The 25,523-nt window shown below is 37.7% G+C and overlaps 1 protein-coding gene across 11 annotated transcripts in view; it reads right to left on the minus strand.

The window, feature by feature from the left end:
- The window catches only part of GABRB1 (gamma-aminobutyric acid type A receptor subunit beta1), a 112,385-nt gene that overhangs the window by 52,164 nt on the left and 34,698 nt on the right, over positions 1-25,523 (minus strand). For 10 of the 11 annotated variants that reach the window (XR_010361322.1, XR_010361325.1, XR_010361324.1 and 7 more), the window contains one exon: positions 943-1,163. Coding sequence is in view for 7 of the 11 variants with exons in the window: in XM_064418255.1 (XP_064274325.1) it covers positions 943-1,163 (221 nt within the window). In the remaining 4 variants the exon portion in view is untranslated. Of the gene's footprint in view, positions 1-942; positions 1,164-14,364; positions 14,439-25,523 lie in introns of those variants that run through there. The other variant, XM_064418257.1, reaches the window with a different exon arrangement.

Below are 25,523 nucleotides of genomic sequence, written 5' to 3' on the forward strand. Positions count from 1 at the left end.
TATTTTCTGCAGTGTTTTTTCATGTTTTGTTTCTTACAAGGCATATATGTCACCTGGAATATGAAAAAAATTGATGCTTACATGAATTAAAGGTAACCTATAGGCTGACAGAAGCATATTTATTACCATGAAGAAAGTGACCACTCATAGCAGATGCAAGTTTAGTGCAATAACTGCCATCTGTTGCATGAAAAAAATTGTAATATACCTTAACTTCATTTTTTCTTCTGCTCATTTGTGATTTTTGTCATTGGTTAGAGCTTTCTTGTAGGATGGGGACACTACATGTGTTTTTACTCGCAACTGTAGGCCAAAGTCTGTTCAACAGATGTGTCTAAACAGCTGTCTTTTCTTGGGGAAAACATGGTTCATCAGCTTGAGCTGTGACAAAGACCTGACAGCTCAGCATCTCTTCCTGCATGCAGCTGGTGATGGCAATCCTGTCAGTGTATATGGGCCCATCTGGCAATAGTTGGCCTTGCTGCACCCTGAGACCTATACTCAGGCATATAGATAATATTTAAATAATTTACACAAATCTACAAATATCTCCTTTGTATTCTCTACCAAATATCACACTTCAAATGACTTCAAATTTGGCATTCCCACTGTCCTAAAGAGCTGCTAGGGAAATTTTAGAAGGAAGGAAGTGTTTGTGTAAGCTGTGATTGTTTACCAGGTGAGAACCATAATGAAGAGCACTTTAATCGTTTTAACACACTCAGAAGAGCTGAAAGAAGGAGGCATTCATCTTTGTGAGCTACGGATGTAGCTGTTAAAGGTAGTGTTGCTGCTCTGTGGAAAATCCTTGGGTGTTTTGTGGTCGACTAAACGGAGTATGTGCTGACTCATACATGAGAAAGTAGGAAAAAAGCAGAGGAAAGTGGCACTGATTCTACCTGCACTTCTGCCAGCACAGACAGATTAAAATGCCCAACATACCGTAGGCCATAAAGGACTGTCCCATCTGGATGGAGTCGAATCATTCGGTTTTTCACTGTCACCCCATGGACAAATGATTTCTTGTCATTTTGGAAATACGTGTCCGGCACCCAGAGCTGGTCAGCCACTCTGTTGTCCAGAGTTAAGTTCAAAGGTATTCCAGAATAAGAGAGCCTTTTATCCCTCCAGGACTGCTGAAAGTACATGGTCAGGGTGTAGTCCTAGGGAAGAAACAAGAAGGACTTTTTGTATTTTCACACTGATTGACTGACCAGAAGTTTATTCTTGGATGAATCTCAGTAACTGAATATCAGTAGCAACAGGAAATTTAAGGATCATCAAGGCATTGTTGCCATTAGGCTTGTTCATATTAGTGTCAAATTTGACACCAGTGGCAGTGACTACACCAGGCTTTCATAATCTCTTGACCCAGAGGGAATAGATGGCACATTTGGGTCTCCAGTCTGTGAATCAAACTTGGTTTATAATTTTTTCTTATTTTTTTCTACTGTGAAAAGAGCAGTGTTTAGCTGAGCTCAGCCAAATAGCATTGCACAGCACATAGGATATTTTTCTGATATTCCCTCCTTCTGATATTCCCTCCCTTCACCCTTAATGATTCCCCCCACAATCCAGAAGGGCCTAGCCCTCCTCAGAAAGAGCAAATACAACCTCAGAACATAATGGATAACTTTTCATTGTGCCTCTGCTGGAGTTGCTAGTTGTAATGACTCTAGATAGCCAGGCATATCTTGTCTTGGCCTGGGAAATGTGGTGCTTTCTGTCCTTGCCAATTGGATTTTACTGTACAGAAAATCAACAACTTGGCCATCATGTTATAACTCCAGTGAAATACCATTTGTGCAGCCTTTCAGCTTTCATTTTGTCTGAAAAGAAATTGTTCTAAAGGCTTGCAGTCTGATTTACTCTCTTGTATATGTCTCTCTGGGAAATTGATGATTTTAAAGATAGTCAATTTTTTCAAGTGGAAAAACCCATGTACTTTGTAGCTCATGGAGCTCTTAAAAGATGAGTAGAACAGCAGTATGTTTTCTCTTCCTCATCTCCTCCTCCAGCCCTATTTCCAAGTGACAGGTCACTTTGTCACACATTTTTATGGTAGAAGTGCATCAAAATCACAGCTATTACTGAAAAAATTGGTCTGGTCAGGAGTAAGACTTTCTTTTATGTGATAGAAAATCTTACTCTGTCATTGTCACAAATCCTAGCCTGGACTCTAATTCTTGAAGAAACTGCATAAAAGCTGTCTGATACAATTTGCGCTCTTCATCTATAGTGGCTTCTTAAGACTGTATCATTGCCATGAAATCAAAGCACAGTTACCTTTCAAAAAGACTTTCTACTTGAAAAGTCACATCCAACAGAGCTATAATACAGACTTGCCAGTGAAAGTTGTTAATAAAAAATACTGTTTTTCCTTGCCCTGGGCCAGTACTTTTCTTTGGGTTTTTTTCTTTATGGATGAAATATCATGATTGATGATCAGTGGTTATATACAATAGGATAATTGCATCCACTGTCAGCACAGACCCCAGATTTGCAAGGATTTCACAGATATGCCCCTTTTCAGGTCTGCAAATTGGTTGCTACCCAAGACAGACACAAGAGGCTGTATGCTGAAGGTTTGTTCAGTTTTTTGCTGGCAGGGGTCACTAGGAGGAGGTCAAAACACCTTGCCTTTTCAGACTGTGCTGGTCAAGACTTGAACTACAAAGTAATGCAGTGAGATATATGCTGCACTTTGCTGACTAGGTGGTTTCATTTAAATAGGGGTACAGAGGAGCAGGAACTAAAGAGGCAAGTTTTTGAATGAACAACTTGAATAGAGGTGGGTTAGAAACATCACTTAAAGTGAAGTTTACCCTCAGCTCCAAAAATGAGTTGGGAATTGGATGAAAGAAAACAAAAATTAAAAACAAACCGAAAAATCAGCCAAACATGAAAGAACAAAACAAAACCCCCACCAAACACCACTAATACCCCATAAGCCCCCAGCACTATTCTGGTGCAGTTTTCATACATTTTATCTGTTTCCTAACCTGCCCTATTTCAAACTCTTTAGGTAGAAAAGCTTTCATAGATGACTGATAAAATTCAAACCCTCAGTGCTGCACCTGCTATCCTCTACATCTTCTGCCTGATCCAGCAGAGCCTATATATCCTGCAGCACAGATGGAACAGAAATTCTGATTATACATAATTATCTTTCCTTCTTCTTGCCTTTCTTTATATTTTCACTAGGCCTTAAGGCTGCTTTTGTGCAGTTGTTATGCTGTTGTATAGAAAACCAAACAATTGAGAATGGTGTCTATGCAATGGTTCTCAAAGCGCAATCAAGAGAAGAATAGCCAGAGTAAGCTACAAGAGACCTTAAAGGATGTGATCATATGAAAAATAAAGAAATTCTGTCTCTTGGGTATTACTACTAGAAGAAGTTGAATTGCTATTTTTAGCATCATAGTCTGTTAAAAATATTTATTTCATCCAGCATTTGTGCTTTACAGAAAATGCTGCTGTTGGCAACACCACAGTAGAGAGAGCAATCCTCTGGTCTGCACTTGTGCTGTGCTATGGAGAAGTACATGGCAAGCCAGCAAGTGTTAATGAGGAAAAAAAATACTGAGCTTCATCCTAAAGGAATTTCAGTGTTTCTTAACTGAACAAATTATCTAATTTTTTTCCCATTCCTCAGTACATGGAGGTATTACTCATTCAGTATTTAAATAAGAAAAATAGTCTGATGTCACAATTGTGAGTCCCTGTTGCAGTAAATTCATATTTTAAAAAGCATAGTCAAAGAGTGTTTTAATGAAAAGCAAATTACAGCTGCAGTATAATAACCCAAATTTTGTAGTTATAAAATTTCTAATTGTTTTTTAATGTAATACAGCCTTACTCTTATCTCTCATCAGTGAAGTATTAAATGCTGGCAAGCCATATGGCTAGCTACATCTTGGAGGTCCTTGTATTATTTTTTGTATGGTACAGTGGTGTGAGTGAAGTGAGGATTTAATGACTACTTGTCTTCTACCCTGTAAAATTTGCTGGGGATTTTGTGCTTTCAAGCTCTAGACTATATGAATAATTTCTGAATCTGTCACATCTGCAGTGGTAATTGGCTGCAGAATTTTTTTAGCTTCTTATGAAAGCTTCCCAAGATCTCAAGCATAAGTCTAGATATGAAAATAAATCACACTGTATTTAACTTTCATATTTAAAAAATTCAATTCATGAGTTTAAGAAGCAGGGCCCAAATTAAAATTAAAATGAGAATCTGTTTCTGCAGCTAACTGTTCTTTCAAATTATTTGTTTTTAAAAATAATTAATGTTTTATAGAAACACACTGAACAGGTTTTTTTTCTGAACTGTTCTTTTTGTAATTTAAAAAATCTGTAATTCTGCTGAAAAGTCATGATATTCCAGTAGATTTAATAGTGCTGTTTATGTATCTGATCTAGTTTCCATTTTTTCCATGACAAATTTTGATTTACTAGTATGAGATATTTTTCTTTCTTAGTAATTGTGCAAATTTCTTATTTCTTTGTATCAAACCAGAAATTTGTAAATGTGTGTATGTAGTTGTGTGTTACAACTTATAAGTAAATCTGCATCAGTGCTTTAATAAGGTGCATTAGGCTGCTAAGACAAGTACGTACGTGCTAGTCCTAGGTAAGAGAAGTTCTGTGAAAATGTGAGTAAGAGAAACTAGTCTATTTAACTCAAAATTGAAAGCTATTTTGTAATATGATTTTAAGAAGCCTCATAGATAAATACTGGCACCAAGCCTCACAGTATAAATTTCTCAGTAAAGAAAATGAATGGACCATTGAAGCATATTGTACTTGAGGTCAGATGAACAATTTAGAATTCCAGTAAGGAATAGACTGAAGAGTTACCATGCAATAATAATTCCTTTTTGTAATTCTATTTTTTTTTCCTATTCTTTTATATTTTTTAGGTGGAATAAGAATAGATAATGTAAGGGCAAGAACAGATTTTTTCCTTTCCTGTTAAACCTCTGTAAATCTCTGAAACCAGAAGAGATACATTAAAATAACTGAAGAATTTGGACTTGCTGGTAATTTCTACTCTGGTATTTACCAGTTCAGTACAGCAGAATATAACATGGAATACATTGCTATATTATAACCTAACTTTCTGAGAGACACAGAACTAGAACTTCACCATGTTTATAAGCTGAATATGGATTCTGATGGAATAAAACATGAGTTCACATGTCTGCTGTACTGTTAGTTGTTTTTTCTTTTACAAAGTTTATATTTTAAGGAGAAAACAGGGAATCTTTTAATGTGCAATGTTCAGCTTGGTGGTCTAAAAGACCTTTTGTTTTTCCCTTTTCCAAGGCGGCCTTAATCTAAGCTCTGTTATCATTTCATGAACTGAACAGCAGGTTAGCACATTGTGATATGTTAAGGATGTGATGTGAGGACTAAAGCAAACTAAGCCAAAGATAGTTGGGAGGGTCCAGCACTTTCAAGTTCCCATTAAGGAAAAACATTCTAGAAGACTAAATAATTAATTAAGCCCCACTTCCCTTGCTACCTATAAGCAAGATAATTGGAAAGCAGCTTGTTTTCTATCAATGATTGTTGCTGAAGCACTTGATTATTTTTACCTTTGCAATTTCCATTTAGCTCAGCAGGGATGAACTATGAGACCATTACAGAGTGTGCTGCATGTCTAGGGAGGATGACACAGTGCTAAGAGCTCAGCAGAATTCCTTGTGGCGTCAGTGTACGGTGCTGCAGGTGAAGCTGACCTGATTGCAATTTTAGGAGCAGATGGGAGAGGTTTGTTGACTTTTGTCTTGAACCCTATTGTATAAGCCCATTGTAACAGAACCAGAAATCTTACAGGAAATGGACAGATAGTTAAAGAAAACATAAGAAAGTGAGTATCAGCAATGTAAAAATGAATTGGAGTCACAGGATGAACTAGCTCATCATGTGAAACAAAAGAAAATCCCCATAAACCTTAATTCTGTGTTGAGCAGAACTGGCCTCATCTTAAGCCAAATTTTGAAGTAAGAAATCAGAAATAAAGACAGGCAATCATAGCTAGACTCTTTGGCTCCAGAAGACGCTTAACAATGTAGGAGGGAAGATACATATATTTTAGTATGAGGTTGGGCTAACTTTATAAAAACAGCAACTGATCTTTTTTGATGCTTTTATAAAATTTATTTTTTACCTATTTAGTAACAGGAGTTATTTCTACTTCTATGGGTCTGGTGATTGAAATCTATTTGATTCCTCCTGCCTGGTTCTCAGCTGTCATTCTACTATATCAAGTCTCTTTACTTTCAAGTGAAGCAGATGGAGGTCAAAGTGACATGTGATGAGTCAGTGGCTCTACCTGGAATAGAAACAGTAATTACATAGCTGCTGCCAGATCTTTAAACTCGTGTATACCTTACTGGGATTTTTTTGGTATGTGTGGGTATTTTTGATGATTTTTTTTAAATTGGTTGGTTGCTTTGTAGCTTTGTATGTAACTCTAATTTTTTTTTCTTTCTAAATGCTCAGGACAACTTTGTTTCATTGTTCATTACTAGGCTTATGATTGAATAGTTTTCTATAAAATGGTCATGATTAAGATGACTTATGTGGCCAGAAATATTTTTCCTGTATATTTTTGGCACCCTGACTGCTTTACAAGATCCTAACCCATAAATCATAGGTCAGATGATATTCACATTTTGTACTGTATTTGGAAACCAGGGATAGAGGAACATCATGACATTTCTCCTTCATAATGACAGTCAAAGCGGAGGTATTTTGTGCTTAGAGTGGATAACACTAAGGGTATTAGTGACACTGTCATAGTACTAGAAGACTACTGGTTGCAAAATCCTATGGAAATTCTATTCCAGTCTCCTGTCAGAAGCAGGACTGTCACCAACTCTGTCTCAGGCCAAGATATTGCTTTCTCTAGCAAATCTTGAAGACCCTCAAGAACAGGAATTCCACAACATCTGTGGGCTGACTCTTCCAGTTCAGCACTACCATTTTGGTAAGAAATCTTTCCTGATATCTACCCTGACCCTCCCTATGTGCAGTTAGTAGTTGCTGCCCTTCATTATTCCGTCTGCCACTACTGAGAGTGGTTTTATTGCAGTCTTCCCTTCAGGACATTGAAGGCTGCCATGAGGTTATCCTTTGCTTTTTCTCCTTGCCAACTGAAGTGAGGCAAGTTCCCATGTCTGTCCTGATGGGTCATGTGCTCAAGGCCCTGGCCACATTGATTGCTCTTCAGTAGATCTTTTCCAGTTTCTCAGTATCAGGAAAAAAATGGCAGACACTGTTGAAAGTGCAGCAGTACCATTACAGAGTATGGGAGGGTAATAATTTCTCTCTGTTCTGCCCATATCCCTGCCAGTGTCACTTAGTATACAGTCTACACAATGAATGTGCACTTTGTGGCTTGTACTCAGCTGCTGCTTAATCCATGGGTTTCCCACCTGCTGAATTCTGAGTTTCTTGGCTGGACATAGAAATGGGTATAATGTTTGTTGTTTTTCATGTCACCAGAGACCTTCTCAATGACACATGTTTTTTTGCCAGGGCTGGCAGCAGTTTTGAAATTTTTAACAGTGAACTCCTAATTATCTTTTTACCCATGTGGTATGCATCTTCATTTTACAATTAATGTAACTAGAGAAGCCTTTCTTGTTGCCCTGTCTCTTTTTACTGTCACATCTAACTAGGATCCAGAGCAACATTTTTATGCCTCACAGAATCAAAGACTCATTTAGGTTGGAAGGGTCTCAATGAGATTGAAAGAGAACTTGAGACATGAAAGTCAGACGCAGTCTTAGCTGGTGTCCTGAAATCCAGGGCTGTGATCCTGCTTTTTGTTGTTTTTTTTTTCTCCTCTCAGATTCCTGAATTCTACCTGAATTTATTGTTTTTCTCTCCTCTCAGATTCCCGAATTCATAGTCATTACAACTAAGGCTGCCTCTGACTTTCTTATCTCAGACAATTTTTTCATTCTTGTAACTTACAAGGTCTAACAGATAATGTTTTCCTGTTAGCTTCTCAGTTACCAGGAAGTTGTCACTGGTGTGTTCAAGAAGTCTTCTAGATTTCCTGAGTCCTCCTGTGTTATTCTTCTGGCAGATACAGCAGTGGTTAGTGTCCCATGAGGAACAGGACCTGTGCACATGAGACTTCTTCCAGTTGTTGGAAGAAAATGTCATCTGCATTTTCTTCCTGGCCAGGGTGTCTATAGTAGATACCCACAATACAAGGCCAAACAATATTGCTTTGGCTGTTAATCTTGATCCATAAACTGTGGTTTGGCTTCTAATCCATCCCAAGAGAGACCTCCAAGTATTCCAGGTGTTTTCCCACATAGAGAGCAGCTCCCTTTCCTCTCCTTTTCAGACAGCTGACCAGTAATTCTTGCTGGTTTCCTGGCCAGTTCTGTTGCCTTGTTTCCTCCTCCTGTATGCTCCATTCTGTGTTTTAGTTCATGGGGAGGCTTCTGTCTTAGACTGGCAGTTCTGCTGGTGAAATTCTGACCTTCTTGCAGGCCTGGTTTTCTTAAAAATTCAGCCTCAACTCTTTCTGCTTGGTGACTGCTTGCTGAGGAATTTTACTTAGCACTTACCCAAATAAGCCAAATTCTACTGTCCTGATGTCCTGAGTCCTAACTCCACTGCTCCCTGTCTCAGCTATCCTCCCGATCCTGAATTCTGTCATCTTGGGATCACTGCAAACCAAATGTGCTGTAAATACTAGCTTTTCATCTGGGATGTTTCAACAAAAGGCAGCTTGAGGAAAAACCCTTCATGAGATTTCTCATGAGCTGCATCATTTAAATATTATTAAGCTGCTTACATGATAATCTAACATCACAGCTGGTGAGTACACAACACTGATGTAGACTCTCTATGGAAAATTTGCTTTTGGCTTTTGCAGGGAATCAGATTGCTTTTAAATGCATGTATTGTTGACACTAAATCCTCAGAGCAGAATGCAGAGTGTTGATAGTAAAGGACTTTGTTTTATTTTTAACAGCATAATCAGTTGGGTAACTAATGGCACTGGCCAATTTAATATGATTAATCTGATTAAAACCCTACATATGCAGTGCTGTTGCCAGTCTCATGGGAACCAACATTGCAAAATACTGTATAGTATGTGTAGGCATTTTAGGAGAAGGAAAAAAGAACAAAGAACTCATCAGTCAGTTGGAAAGCATCTGATTAATACTCTTGAGTACTGATTAGGATATGGAGGTGCAGGCTCTCTTTTCTGCAAAATAACTAAGAAGAACATGGGATTAGTAATTATCTGAGGAATTGAGTAGCTTAGTGCAGAAAATTGGGATTGGTGCCAATATACTGAAAATCCGGGAGAGTGTCTTCATGTAAATGACTTTATAAATAAAGCAAACCTCAAAATCAGTTTTATTTAATGCTTAAGGCAGTAAAACCTCTCTCTGAGACTGAAGTTTCAAAAGGCTTCCACCTCAGTGAAGCTCCAGACAACTGCTACTTCCATCTCTTCCTGTGTGACTGCACATATTTGAATAACTAGTTAGCAAGTGGAAGGAATCCAGGTTAGAGATGAACTTTGTCATTTCTATTTTTGCATGGTGTTTTTTTGTGTAGGTAAATTCCTTGATCCTGTCTCCACCATCAATGGCTACCCAAGCATTGGTTCTGTGGCAGGAAAGGACAACTAAGAGTGAAGGATGAAGCCAAAGCAGCTTTGCAGAGCAGCTCAGAGCAGCTGTGAAACTACAGTTCTGGAGTGGGATTTACAGTCCCAAGAATGAGGCAGGAAAAACAAAAGGATCTTGTGAAAGATCACAGGACACACGTACCACTGTCCTCAGTCAAGGCAATGTTCATATTTCCTAGTCAGAGGAGGCCAGGGTGAACCAGAATGAGTTAGCAGTGTGCTGCCAGGCGTGGGCTACAGCTGAGACCAGGTTTGGTAGCTGTTCTACAGTATCAAGTCAGAGTGACAGAAGTAGCTCAGTTCTATTGCCAGGGTTGCACAAACCCTTCTCAAATGGCTGTGACACCCAAGCCTCTCGTGGGCTGGCATCTAGTAGCCTATCTACTCTCCTATATTTGCTATGTAAGTTTATTAGTGTTTTCACAGTATTAAAATACTACAGGAGCTCAGCAGCCAGTCAACTGTTTCAGTATTACCTGGGCTCTGTTGGCTTGTTTATTAACTTGGAAAAAAATAATACATAGATTATACAGAATGTTAAGGTGCTCTTTTGAAGTTTGTCCAGCATGGTGACCTCTGAGAGGGACAGATGGAACCTTGATGGCAGAAGCATGGAGTTGGTTTGTTGAGTGATTGTCTGGGGTTTTTTTACATGTCCCTGTGCTTCTGAAATATTCATTTTGAAAGGTCAGGAGAAGTACACATAGCAGTTCTTTTGCACACAGCTTCACTTCCCTTGGTGCTTTCTAGAGATAGCTGTGTCACACTATGAAGGGTAAAGTTAAAATATCTATGTGACCCATACTTGATGATCACTGATGCAGATGGCATAAGTCTGGTGTGTCCTGAATTTATTGCAACTGATATCATATATGATAGAGGGACTATTGAGGGCTGAGGGAATCTTAAATCCATGGGTTGTCGGCCAAGCAATGTTTTCTTCTGAAGCTTTAATTTCTGGAGTCATTGTAAAACCTTAACTGTGTCAACTAAAAGTGCTCATGAATACTTTTCAATTTAGAAACAAGCAAACTTCTGTTTGTTACTGTTAAGTTTTCACTGTTTTGCAAATTAGGCAATTTCAGTCCAAGAGAGGAATGGAACTTCACTGTGTTTTCATAGTGAAGAAGGCATTGTTCCTATGCATTTATTCCTCCTTCTACAATTATGACTGCTTTTCTGTTTCTTAATGCCTCTACTGTGTAGTAAGACTAATTTTACACTAAAATAGACTTGTATTTAGCCAGAGATGCTCTACATGCAGCTGGCCAAACTGTGAAGCTTAGGTTTTTGACACTATTGTTCAAAGCTGAGGTGTGGTATTTTCTCACCTACAGCTTTTTGTAGGACTGGTTTAACTTCTTGCAGAGCTAATCACGGGTGCTGTTATCAGAGCACCATGAAGTGTAGAGAGGTCCAGAAGGCTTGGCTATTCTGAAGACAGTGTTCATAAATGAGGTGTTTGTGGACACAAATGGAAACCAGCGTCAGTGAAGCAGCACTCCTATAGAGGAGTAAACTATGGAACAGATGTAACTCTTTTCCTCTTGCCACCTACAAAGAGTCTGTGGCAAGAAGGGGGTGATAGCGAGAAACTGACCGGGGGGAACCCCTGGGACAGGAGATCAGTTGTTTGGAAGTTTTGGTGCACAGCAGAGGTGACCAAGTCATGCCATTTCTCCTGGTATGAGCAGCAATGCAGATGATGGGATAGATTTCTTCTTTGTGGTAATGGCAGTGAATCTTGCTGATCTTCAGTGTGATAAAATAGTTCTGGCTGGTGGCTTCTAATCACAATTAAGGCCCTCACAGGAAATGAGACAAGTGAAGCTACAGCACAAAGTAGGATGCAGCACCATGCCATGCAGCAAGAAAATCTTTGAAGCAATATGGCAAGTGCCTTCAGTTATGGCTCCTGATGATACGGTGTAGGTGAAGTCAAGCATGGGTTTAGTAATATTTGCCTTACTTAATTGCACAAACCTTGATTAAATACTTACAGAACCAGTGGGTTTGCATCAGTATACACTGAATGCTGAGATAAATGTGCTGGCTGGTCACAGGACTCTCCAGATGGATATATTTTATCTGAATGGCTTTGTAGTTTTTCACTTATTTATAGCAGGAATGGCTTTTAGATCTGTTAGGGTATAGTAATAAATTAACTGAACTACAAAAATAATTTATCCTCCTGCTTGCTTTCAGCTTATTATAACATCTTAAGGTATCTCAGGATAGTATGAACATCTGTTCCCTGAAGATCGACCCTTCTCAGACAATAATTACAGAGCTAATGAGTGGAGTGGAGAATGGAGTTTAGGAAACAACAAGGGCTGCCTTTCTTTACTCTCACCTTAGTACATTCCTTTCACTAAACTGAATTCCTAACATACCTTACAGCAAACTTTCCAGATGCAATAGTCCATTTTCGTTGGAAAAGGATAGAAAATAAGACAGTGGCTCTGGGACTTGAACACCTTGCTCTAACAATTGGTCTTAGCAGATCATCAGAAGCAGATAGTCCTGCCTCCTTTTCCAACCACTCCGAACACTAGAGCACAATACCAGAAATAGATCTCCAGCATTCACCAGTGTTGTTGCAGGAAGATCTCCTATAATTTCTCATAATTTGAGCGATATAAATTACTCTTCTGATATGCTTTTCAGTTTGCTATATTTAGTGATAGAAGTGACACCTAATTTGCACTTGTTAAAACAGGCTTATGAAAGTGTGTTGTAAATAAATCTTGGGAGGAATATAAATTAGCATGGTTCAGGGCAAAATAACTTCCCTTTTGTGGGTCAGAATGAAAATAATGTCGGGGGGCGGGGGTGGCGGGGGGAGATTGTTCCACTTCTCTATGTTAGAAGATTCTTACCTTTTTCTACAGTATTGGATGCTGGCTACAGTGGAGACAGGACTTTAAATGGACACCAAGTCTTAGCATGACAGCCCTCTTGTTCTAAGACAGCCAGATGAATGTTAACTCTTGGGTCTCCCCTAGATTACAGATGTGATAAAACAGACAAAAAATGTTGGCATATTGAGCAGTGAAATAGCTGCAGATGAATTAGACTTTTGTGGCTTCTGCAAGAAATAAGTATGTAGGTAATGTAATCCTACTAAGAATGTGTAGAGGACAGGATGGGAGAATAGCTTGGTTTTAGCTACAGCAAAATGAAGTTCATTAGGTTTAATAGGTATCATTTGTGGTCTGCTGCAATGGTAGCTGCCACAGTTTTATGACATGGATAATGTTTTTATGTCTTAGCTCCAGGGGAGCAACTACGACAGCTTAGTCCCTGCCCAGCACTTGGTTTTTATCACATATCCTCTCCTATATCACCAACCTGATGTTTGGGAAAAGCCTTTCTGTGATGGGGATATCTCTTATGTTAAAGATTAGTGCTCTGTGTGAGAACAGTGTTTTTATTTCTCCCTTTTGGTATTTACAGGAAAAATTCTTGTTCTTTAATCCTGATTTCAGTCAGTTTTTAATCGTATTTAGTCTTCAAATTCTGTCTGCAAAGATTGCTTGTCATAAAGATACCTATTTTCTACAGTATCAACATAGATTCGGCAGTAGGTGTCAGTTCAATACTGGGTGAATTGTTTAAATCTCTCCCCAAGCCTCTTCCTTCTTCATTTCATGGAGAGTCAAAGTCTAGCAACTGAAAGGTAATCACTATGGTTACAGCATCCAGTTCTAGCAACAAATCCAAGATTTAAGTCTTAAAGCTTGTAGCAAAATGTATACATTTGAGACACCCCAGACATTTGAGGTCATGTTTGCAAGTGTTAAAACAGACATTGACAGTTTGAGATAATTCCATTGCAATGCTTTGCTTGCAAGACAGTGGTCTGCTATTATACGTGGATTGCTTACATAAGAGGTGAAGGAATACTTACTAGTTTAAAATGCAGCTCAAATCAATATTGTGTTTTCAAACTCAAAAAACTAAGATTTAATCACTGCCTGGTTTGAAGCCTGTGTCAGCACTGTCAGCCAAAAGAAAGATTGAAACTTGGATCCTTCCCAGCTGCAAATATTACGAAGATATCACTGAGCCATTTTTAGGCATTACGAGAACAGATGACTTTATGGCCCAGGTGGTGGATATTCCATGTGTTGAGGTCCCTCACCCCAATTAGTAACTAATTTCAATCCATCTGTTCACAGACGGCAGAAAATCGCTGATCTACCACAGACAGGTATCCATCCATAAGGCAAATTAACAACCCAAGACCAGAATCATCCGGGGAGATTTCTTGAGATGACATCAGTGCCTGAGCACTGTTAGTGCAGGACTAGTGGCTCTCTTCAGAGACAAGTCTAGTGTGAAAATCTAGACAAATAATGTTTTTAAGCTGGCAAATGTCTCTCCTCACTGTGGCCCAGGTATAGGAATGAATCTAGATAGAGAATGTCTAATCTGGACCATTCTATAGTTCAGGATAGGGTACGGGATTGTGTTTTATGCTTAATGGATAGAGAAAAAAGGTGTAGAGTTCTGAGAGAACTGAATTTCTAACCTGACTGCTAACTAGTGTAGGGCAAGAGATTCCACATCCCAAATCATGACACTCTGTTTTCAGATTTTTTTCAGTTTTGTTACTGAATTCTCAGAATGTACTACTTGCTAATCTTAGAGGGCTCATTATCCTACCACTTTTCATAACATCTTACAGTATATTTGTTCATTCTGCAGAAAAGAAGACTTTGGGACGATGCAATTGCAGCCTTCAGTATCTGGAGAGCGCCTACAAGGAAGACGGAGAGAGGCTTTTTACAAAAACATGGAGTGACAGGACAAGGGAGAATGGGTTCAAACTGAAAGAAAGTAAGTTTAGATTAGATTTAATCAAAATATTCTTTCCTGTGAGGCTGGTGAGGTACTGGAACAGGTTGCCCAGAGAAGTTGTGGATGCCCCATCCCAGGCAGTGCTCAGGGCAAGGTTGGATGGGGCTTTTAGGAGCCTCCCCGAGTGAGAGGTGCTCTCACCCAATTCAGGGGTGTTGGAACTAGATGGTCTTTGAGGCCCCTTCCAACCCAAGCCATTCTATGGTTTTATGACTTATTCTCTCAACACTTTTTCATAATGAAGTGCAAAACTAATTTGAATTTTTAATCAAATCTTTAAGCAAAGCCCATTCAGTTGTTAATAGCACATCATATTTTTTCATTTGATATACGACTTTTTCAACTTTATGATACTGGTTTTGAGTCTTTGAGGAAATTGAAATCTTACATAATGTTTAACTGCAAGTGACTTTTCTATTTAGTGACTCATAATTGTGGTTTATTTTTGTCCTGAATCTATTAAATATAATATTAGATGTAGAATATTCTCAAGCAAGTCTTTGAACTTTACACTTAAGTCAACTGTATCACAACTAGCTAGTAGATATTTACCATGGGATTTGTTTGTTTGTTTGTTTTGGTATATAAATTAGGATGTGGCAGCTGCTGCTGCTCTCACTTGACTTTTAGATTGAGGATGTTTAAAAGGATGCATTGTTTCAGATTAAGTTTCATTTGTATATGAAGTCTGAGATGAATTGATAACTCCTTTTACCCTGGAGTTAGTTTGGTTTTTTTTGCTTAGAGGAATCTCAAGAATTATGTAAATTGTGTGGTGGGTCTTTGTTTTTTTGTTTGTTTGGTTGGTGTTTTAATACCATAAGGGACAAAATTAGAAAGAGCTGATGATGAAACAAAATGCAATATATGCTTAACAATTGCTGATCAATGTCACTTGTTTATTCTGTGACTGATTCCCTAGATATGAGAAATCTGGTGGACCTCGGCTATCTAATGTTCAGTAAAACATCTTTGATTACATGATGTAAATGGATGAAAATGAGAATTAGAACAAAAGAAGTGTTTTGATTCAAACCAACTGGCAACTAAGCATCATACAGCCACTTGGTTACTCTCCCTATGACTCCCAGAAGGATGTGTGCAAGAGAATTGAAAGGGTAAAAGTGAGAACTCATGGGTTGAGATAAGAACAGCTTAATAATAGAAATGAAACAACATTAGAAATAAATTGTAGTGAAAATCTAAGTCACAAAGAGAGAGAGAGAGAGATAAAACCCAAGGAAGACAAGTGATGAAAATGAAAGCAATTGCTGAGCACTAGTTGACCATTGCTCAGCCAGGGCCTCAGCAGTAGCACCCTGGCCACTCCTGCCCTGGTTCAGGCAGGCAGGAGCATGGCACCATACGGAATGGAATATCCCTTGGATCAGCTGTCCTGGCTGTGCCCCCTCCCAACTCCTTGTGCATCCCCAGCCTCCTCACCAGTGGTGTGGTATGAGGAGCTGAGGTGGCCTTGCCTCTCTGGAAGCACTGCTCAGCAAAAACCAGAACATCCCTGCCTGATCAGCACTGCACAAACCCAAAACACAGCCCCACACTGGGCAATGGTGAAGAGAGTTAACTCCACTCCAGCCACATCCAGAAAAAAACAGTGGAATGGTTAAGATTCTGATTTAAAGGGGCTGTGCCAGTACTGTATGGTGAACACAGAAGTAACATGACAAGGGAAATTACAGGCAGAAATCCCAAAGGATGAGATTTGGACTAATTTTTATTGTCTTTTATTTTTTTTCTGCTACTAGAAAAATCAAAATGTAACATGAAATTTGCAGCTGTTATTAAAGGAAGGACCCACTGTTACCATCAGAGAATATCAGAATATGACAATGATCATCTTGAATGCTGGGGTAGTAAAAATGGGATTATATTCAATACTGAAAAGTCAAACACTAGGAGATGAATTATAAGGAAATATTTTATAAGATGAGACCTTGCTGGAGAATGGGATGAAAAAAAAAAGATGAAAGAGCTGATACTTATCTATCTGATATGTCACTTGAGCATGACAAAATAGCAGCATCAGAAGGAAGCATGAGGTATTTGGGGTTTGTTGTTTGGGGGAGGGAGGTTTGGTTTGTTTTTTTTTTTTTTTAGGTCAGCAGACAAATGGAAAATGAAAAGAATTTTGGATCACCCAAAAGTAAATACTTAGTGAAAGTTCCTTGAAAATAGTTTTAATCAAATGACACCTCATATTTGTTTTGTTTTACTTTTTTTAAACTACTTTATTAAATAATTAAGTAGAGATGAATATACTATAAAATGCAATCTTATAAATCAATATATCAGGCTGTTGACACAGTATTTTTTTAACACTGGAGAAGTCAAAATTCTTAAATTGTGAGAAGAATTAATGAATAATTATTTTAAAAAGTATTTCTCTTGTGAAAGCCCTCCCCAAAGTTCCACTTACATGACTCAAAGTGTGTGGGTGTTTAGCTTCTTTCTAAGGTACACCTACCAGTTTTTATACGAATTATAGAATGATGCAAGTCGGAGGGGAGCTCCAGAAATCCTCCTCCAGCTCACAGCATATCCAATGAGACCAGGCTTCTTGGGGCCTCATGCACCTGAGTTCTGAATATCTCCAAGGATGGAAACTCCACAACCTCCCTGGACAACCTGTTTTGGTGTTTCATAGTCCTAACAGAAGAAATCTTCATTCTTATGTTCAGACAGAATTTCTCCCATTACAACTTTTGCCCCTTGTCTCTCATCTAATCCCTGTGTGTAAGTTAAGTAAAAAAAAAGCTCATGTGCTGAACTAAAAATTTCATTAGAGATAATTATGTTTATTAATGATATTACACGAAGATAATGACTTGCAAATTCTTCTTATATATTCCTGCATGAAGTTTTAACATTTGTTTATGAACAGGAAATGTCTCATTGTATAAAAGCATGTTAAAGTAGAATTACATCTGACAACGTAAAATAACAGGTGCTTAAAAGTTTCAACTGTACTGTCATTATTTGTAAAATAATTTTTTCCACTGAGTTTGTATTTGAAATTTTTGGCTGAAATTCTTAGTTTAAACATGTACACAAGAAAATCAAGTCAATCAAAGGGCTTTGGTAATTTGCTAAATCTTCTTCACTTACAGATGAAGGAAAAGTTATCACAGGCATGTGCTGAGTTGGTGATTTTAAACCTAGACCCGGTGGGGAAAATCTGTCTCCCATTCAAGTGCAGGAAATTACTACACTTTCACTCACATATGATATTTTCTGAGGTAATCTCCTGCATTATTTTACCCTGTAATATTCTAGTAATAGCACCTGTGTGCGTCTATGCTGTTTTTCTTTTTAACTTAAAGTGTTTGGGAAAAATACTGAGAAATAATTTTTTTAATCCATAAAATGCTGTCATGTCTCAGCAGAAAAATGACAGAAATGGAGCTCATGAAGAATTAATCTAGATCACTTTACTTTGATTGAATGCTTATTAATAAAGAAAATAATAGTGAGAGCTTTGAGTGACTTTGAGTAACAGCTATGAAAAGTCAGATGTGTTTTACTTTGTTTTAGACTCTTGTCAAATTCCCAAGTGTGGAGGAAACTGAGGGATGAGGAGGAAAGAAAGAAAAGCAACCTCTGTAGTACACTTCTACAAAAGAAATGTTGGGAAGCAAATATTGTATTTGCATAGTTTAGAGATGCAAAGGCGATTTGCAACTATATAGAATATTTTCTTTATCTGGTGTTTGCAAATAATATTTCTTTCTGGCCAATGCACAGTGTATAAAGGAATAATAGTGCAGCTCAAATAGTGAGTCTATAGGAATGCTTGAGTGTGTATCTTGGCATAAGAATTGGCTTCCAGCTAAGCCTTTTGTAATCATCTGAAAGCTTAGGTAGAGGAAGATCTGACATTTGATTTTAGAATACCAGTTCATTTCCCTTTCTTTTCTCTAAGGTATATCATATTTCTTTAATAAAAAAAAGAAACATTTCCCTAGCAGAAGACAATGATATTACGATAAAGGAGCATAATAGAAGCCATAGGGACAAAGACAGTGTTTGCATTAATTTCTCATATGTTTGAAAATTTTTTTAATACCAATTTTTACTTTGATGTGGCTGTTTTGTATGGCTATTACAAATAAGAGACTTTCTATTCAAGCTATGGTGCTCCTGGCTCTCTTTATCTCCTGAGCATATGCTACAAAGCCACTGTGGAATCAAAGTAAAACTGGAGCCTGTCTGCTACCATTCAATCCTGTGTTATTACTGAGCACACCATTCCTTTGTTTCCTTAATTGAATTCAGACACAGTGGGAAGGGGGTCCAGGTCCTTTTCTTGAGAGAAGTTAGTAAAGTAAGATCATAAAGATCTCAGCCATGCTTAGCACAACAGGGCTAGAGCTCTAACATGCTCTATGAAGGTTTGTCACCTATATTCTAAAGTGGAAAGATGTAGGTAATGCAGGCTGCAGCAAACCTAGGAAATTCTAAAACAGTAACATGGGATTCACAGAGCTCCTTAAGCGATGAAAAGCAGCATGCCACCTTTCCACAGAAAAACTGCTAAAGGCAGGTGTTGACTGCCTTTGGAAATCAATGCTCTGTTCTGACAAATATATGAATTTGTAATGGCTGGTAGTATCAGCTGTAGCAATCTCCCTGATCTCATAAAGACAACTCCTACATTTCACAGATGGTGAAATCTACATCTGGTTTTGATGTGAGTCTGGATCAATACTTTCATGAAAGAAACCTAAAATCCTTCCCTTAGCTGCTGCTTTCCCCTTTGAGTGGCCACATGTAATTTTTTTGTTCCTTCAGTGGTAATTTTGAAAATGCTTTTTAAGAGATAACAAATAGGCAGAGTATTTTGAGGACATTAATGAAGAATTCAGCACTAAATTCTGTGATTATACTTGCTAGACACTTGACCATTCTTTTGAGTTTTCTTTACATGTTCTATTTCTCTAGCAAGTTAAGTAAATTTAGCATTTAATTGCTATTTCTGTTCTGAAACTTTCAACCTGCTATTTTGCAAGTGAAGCAGGGTTAATTAACCCATCCTAAAGTTCAGATAACCTCATTAGTGTGAGGTTCACTACCCATCAAGTATTACTGAACAATGATCTCATCAAGACAATTGATAATATTACAAAGTGAAAGCAGCAGAATTTTATTAATGTTTTGTTCACAAGAACTTACATGTTAACGAGCACAGACTTATGTCTGACAAGGACCTTTAAAGTAAATAGGAGAATCATATTAAATTCAGAAATATGCTTTTGATGTCTGTTTTGCTGTATTTCAGGTAAATTAAAAAGTCTGTGCATACCGCTTTGACTATTCCGACAACCTGAATTTTGAAGCAATTGGCCTGAATTTCTGCAATTGTTTCCATTTTTGTTATTTGCTTATTGTGTACCACATAATTGGTTTTCCTTTCTTTGTAAAACTGATGTCTTTTATGTAACAAAGTTCACTTGTGAACTGACTAGTTTTGAACAAACTAGAGGAATAAGCCCATTATCTTACAAAGTTTCATTTTACTTTCAATCATGGGAATATGTTTACAAAGACAGTATTTGTAGAGGCTTTGTTTTGGAGTAAAATGATGTTTCACCCCCTGCAACAGCCAACCATATCAGTTCCACCATGGTTTAGGATTTTAACCTAAAAGATGCCCCAAATAGCAAAAACATGCTTTTTTATGAGAACATCACGCACGAAGAAAAAGAAAATTCTCAACATTTTCTCAGTACTTTAAAGACAGAGATACTCATGCAATGATGAATATCATGATACCAAGATAAAGAAATTCAAAAATTTTTCTAAACCTAAGAATTTTATTTTGTCTGAAATCCTTTTCTTTCATTTTTGCTTCCAAATTCATCTCTTATAGGATAGTCTACTTTCCATTTTAGCCTTTTACTATGTGAATATAAAAATATTCATTTATCATAGGAATAACTGTCTACTGATTACAGAAATGACTAGTATGAAAGGCTGTGTCAAGTTCATTTATATATTCAATTTGTTTTTCAATGGACTTGATATAAGATGTTTTAGAATATGAAGGAAGAAGTAATCCCACAGAGAAATCATGGGTCAAGCTTAACTAATTTTGAAATGAATCCATAAGAAACATGATCTCTTTCCATAGAGAAGAAAGGCAAGTTATTTGCTACTCAGTAATCCTCTCCTGTTGAAAGCATCAATGATCATGAAAACTCACAGATCACCTTGCCAAAACATCTCTCCTCCCCACCAGTGATACAAGACTGGACCTTTAGAGCGTGAGGGTTACTTCAACATATTTTTTCATAGTTTCCTAACATTCTGATATACTTTTCAGCTTATTCTAGCTAGCATGTCTGCTTTTTTTCTTTTTTTTTTTTATCTCTCCAAGGCAACTCTGAAGCCTGCAATCTGTTAGATGTTTTAAAGCTCAGCTTTCTTATACAAGTCTCATACTTTTCACAGAAGCTGGAAGATGCTGCATGAAAAGGTTGACTTGTAGCACTTATTTTCCATTTGCTCCAGAATCTACATCAGAATACGGAATTCAAAAGAATGAGGTTTCTGTCATGTGTTCCTAACTCACTTTTCTTCACTATATTCAACATATTTGAGCAGTCATTGTTAGCTGTAGTGGATATTTAGTTTATTTAGTGGCTATTTCATGTAATTTCTCTTGAATATGAAAGTAGAAAAAATGTCTGTTAGTTTTGCTGTAAGTCAAGTGTATGTGATGCATGCTCAGACACCTACTCCTTCCTGCTTCTTGTATCTTCCTAATTCCAGCATCATCTTAATAGGAAACATTATAATGTGTACATATAATGGAGTCCACAGCCTGGCCCGCAGCTGACTTCCTGGTGACACTGAAAGAACAAGTACTAATCTCCAGAGATCTAACAGGCAGGAGCCTGAAGTTTTGCCTTCTTGTGTCCCACTGTAACTGGCTCAGCCTGTGTTGAGAAGATGTTCTCTGCTGTATGCTCATTAAACCTGGTGTATCAGCCATCCAAGCCAAAGGACCTATTCAAACAGCCAGTGGCTTTACTTTGCCCAAATCCACAAGTTTTCTTTGGGAGAAAGATAAGGTGAACTGTGGAAAAAATGGATAAAGATGACCTTTTTGCAGCATGAGCTGGTGGTGAAGTCCACCTGTGGTGTGGAAGTCAGGGTGAACAACAGGGTGCCCATGACCGTCGTGCAGGTGTGTGCAGCTCTGCTGGTGACAGTGGATACACCAGGACACCTGTGATCTGCGGGAAGGTGTGCTGTAGAGTTACTTTGTGAAAAGTCCTTGCTACAGGGGCATGACACATGAAGCCTGTTTCTGTGGCCTTCTAGATGACCTCGCCTAATCCTGGTGGGGGTAGCGGATTCAGGCTTGGAGTTCATTTTTGTGAGGAGGCTTGAGTATTTTCATGATTTGATCAGCAGAACATAGGAAAACATATTTATATTTAATGAACACCATAAATAATGGAAGCAGATTATTTGAACTGAACAGTTTTGTGGTTTTCCTAGAGGAAGTGAATCACTGTTTTCATGTTTTTAGGTCCTCATTTGGCATTTGAGGAGTCTCAATGACATTTTTGTTTTACAATATTTCAGAGCTTTTGTAAGAGCTTTCTAACTTTTGTTTGGCAACACAAATGACTTGGTGAATAACATGTTCTTCTGGCTTACGTTTGGATTTATTCTTAAATAATAATGATTAAAATAAAGTAGCAAATGTTGGCCTTTCATTTTCTCTTCCCATGTTTTTCCTGCTTTGGCATCTCCCACATTTATTCTTCCTCTTCTGGCATTTCTAGCTGGATTCAATTAATAAAAATGTGCCCAAGACATCTATCTCTACATCATGTTTTTTTTCCACCTTTCTGAATTTACATCAAGCTATTTCTTGGTGTGATTTTTCAGGGATTTCTTGGTCAGCTTCTGAGTCACAGAAACCATATGGGAATTTCTCCTTCACTTTGATCCTAACAAATACTAGGGTGGTGCCGGGTGAGAAATGCTTTCTGAAACTCAGGGACAGGAATACACACTTCTCCTAGAAGTCCAGAACATTAAAACCATCTTGTGTTGACACCAGTCAATACAGAAGTAGCTGTTATTTAGAATTTTTTTAATGTTAAAGCCTAAAAGTATAATTACACTTCCCATGGTGAACTGTTCTTTCATGTTCAGTACCTACCAGCTTGCTTTCCTGTTTTTAGTTTGCATTTAATTATCATCAGCCTCTGATGCCAGTAGGACAAATCATCTCTCCAACTACATGGCAGGAGAGTTCTGTGTTTTTATGTTTTCCTGTCTCACGTATCTTTTGCAACCCACCAAGGAAATTGGGTGAATTTGGTGAATTTTTGTTCACTTGTTTGTCCACTGTAAGTACATCACAAATGATTAAAATCCTGTGTCTGTGTAGGTGCGGGAAGGAGCTTGAATTAGGAAAGAGTTATGTAGCCACCTGAGATGAAGCATCCATCTAAACAGACAAATAAGTAAAAAGAAGCTTTGCTATGTCTGTTTGAGAATAATACTACTGCACCTGTATGAGATTCAGCAAATTAGCACTACATGTAGGTTCTGGTCCAGGGACTGGTATGCAAGGACCAGTTTATAAAAAAACTTATAATATGGACAAGAACTGGAAAGATGTTCTGTGCCTTCTTCCCTGACACATGCCTGTAGTAGTGACATGCACTCTGGTCCTCCTTGGGAAACCAAGATGCAAGTGCATCAGGACCTTGTGTTAGTGCATGGTTCACTTCATCATGAACACACGCATCACTTCATAAACACAGGTTTATCAAAAGGAAAACTAGACACGCCAAGTGCTAGTTATTAGTGCGGTTTCAATGCGCATGAATTGAAATAGGGCATGTTTCTCTTAACTAAGCATTGGGTTTATACTGTTTAGTGCTGACTAAACTCTTAGTAGTTTACTTGAACATATAAGCTTCAGGCTTTGAAGAAACAAGTACACAACAAAGAAGGAGCTTAGAAAGGATGATCTTTAGAACCAGATCACAATGTCTAAAGGACCACATGGCACTGTAAGACTTATACAAAAGCCAAAATATAAAATAGGTCACCTGTCCTGCTGAGTGGTGGCAGATGTTAAAACAACTGCTCTGTAAATGAACTCTGCTCTGTGCTAAAGAGCCACCTACGGAGATGAGTCAAAACCCTGTGATAAAACACCTTTGAAATGGACTCATAAATATTGTGCCACACAAATGGGAAAATAATTTAAAAAGAAAAAGAAAAATACGCTCAAAAATTATGTTGGAACAAATGTGAATTAATGCAATTGCATTAATGCAATTTGTCTGTTTTGCAGAATATGACATTGCTAATCCTTTGATTACCATTTTTAGTTTAGATTGCCAGCCCAGTTATACTGAGGATATTTTATCTTTCTTCAGAGGACAGTTTTATGAGAAAAAACTCCTGGGCAATCATTTCAGAAATCTGACATGTGATGCCAACAGTTTTTTGGGACATACTCTTCAAGGCTTCTGTGGTTTGGAAAGAGAAAAGTCTAAAAACAATTCCTGAAAAATGTCCTGATAGAGATTTATTTTGTTTAGGTGTCTTTTCTTTGACACGCTATGGAGTGTCATGCAGACTTTTAACAAGTTCTCATCTATTTCTGCCTTAACTCCAATGGCCATTAACAGGTCTACAGTTGCCTTCTACAACTACACCCAGGACTTTAAAAGCCAGGCACAAACCCCGGGTATGTGCCACATGCTGAAACACACCCGAAGAGCAAGTCTGTGGGTTCTAGCAGTTTTTAAAAAATCAGGCATTTATCTGAAGATGTAGCAAAGAATTTGGAAACAAGGAGACAAGAAAATCATTCTAGCCCTAGAATGCTGTCAGAATTTTAAAAACATGGTTTATTGGCAGCTATATCCACCATGCCATGCTTTACTGTTCTAATTTTTATGTGCTATTTAGCCAATATTTACTATTTCACCTATTTACAACATTCAGTGGTTTGTTTTATAAACCATAGTAGGACTAGACATAGTATAGATTTTTTTTTGCTAAAATATGTTATGATAATGTTCCAATCTACTGTACAAGTGACAGGTAACACTGATTAATCCACTATCCTCTACCATAACCACTTTCAGAAATTTATTTTTTTTATTTCTCTAATGACCTTCATAAGTCATCTATGTGTGGCATCTTCACATGCTGAAAATACAGACTTTCAAGCTATATGCTAAACTTTGAAGGAAGGAGCAAAATAAGGTTGGGGGTAGGGCGAGAGCCTAACAGACTATTTAAAACTAGTTTCAATTCACAATAAACAAACAATTCTGAATGTCTTCTTGAAAAGTAATAAGCTGGTAGTATCAAGAAATGTAAACTTAACAGCATTTGTGTAAAAATTATTGTGGTGAGTTTGCACTGAGCATTTTTCTTGTTTTTTCTTGGTCCTAACTTCTCTGTGTCTCAGCTCACTCACCTGTAAAATAATAAATCTTGTCTATTTCCCAGAGATGTTCTGAGACTTAATTAATTACACACATTAAAGGACTGTAGTTATTATACTGTGTTATAGAAAATGTCACACTTATTTGGTAAGAAATGTCAAAATAGGTATACATGGGAAGAAATATGTCTCTTGAAGGCTCTTTAAACTTTTAAATTTGAAAATCAGAAAGAAAGAGAAATTAAAAATAAATCAGCATGTTTCCTTTGCTGCTAATTTTGCAAGACTTGTTCAGATTGAGAATGTGTAGACTTTGGGAACTGGTGACAAAACAAAAGACAGCATAGTGTCTTCGGCCTAGAAAGAGGGTCTGGAACTCAACTACTAAAGGCATCCTTTTAACCTACCACCTACTACGATGTAGGAGGTGAATCCTTTGGAAAGCTACAGCTCTGGCACTAGAAATAGTGTCTTTGTACTGAGTATATTTTTTGAGACCTTTTTCTTTGATTCAGAACCAAGGCAAAGTGTATT

The sequence above is a fragment of the Passer domesticus genome, chromosome 4 (genome assembly GCF_036417665.1).
Source record: "Passer domesticus isolate bPasDom1 chromosome 4, bPasDom1.hap1, whole genome shotgun sequence".
NCBI classification, from domain to species: Eukaryota; Metazoa; Chordata; class Aves; order Passeriformes; family Passeridae; genus Passer; species Passer domesticus.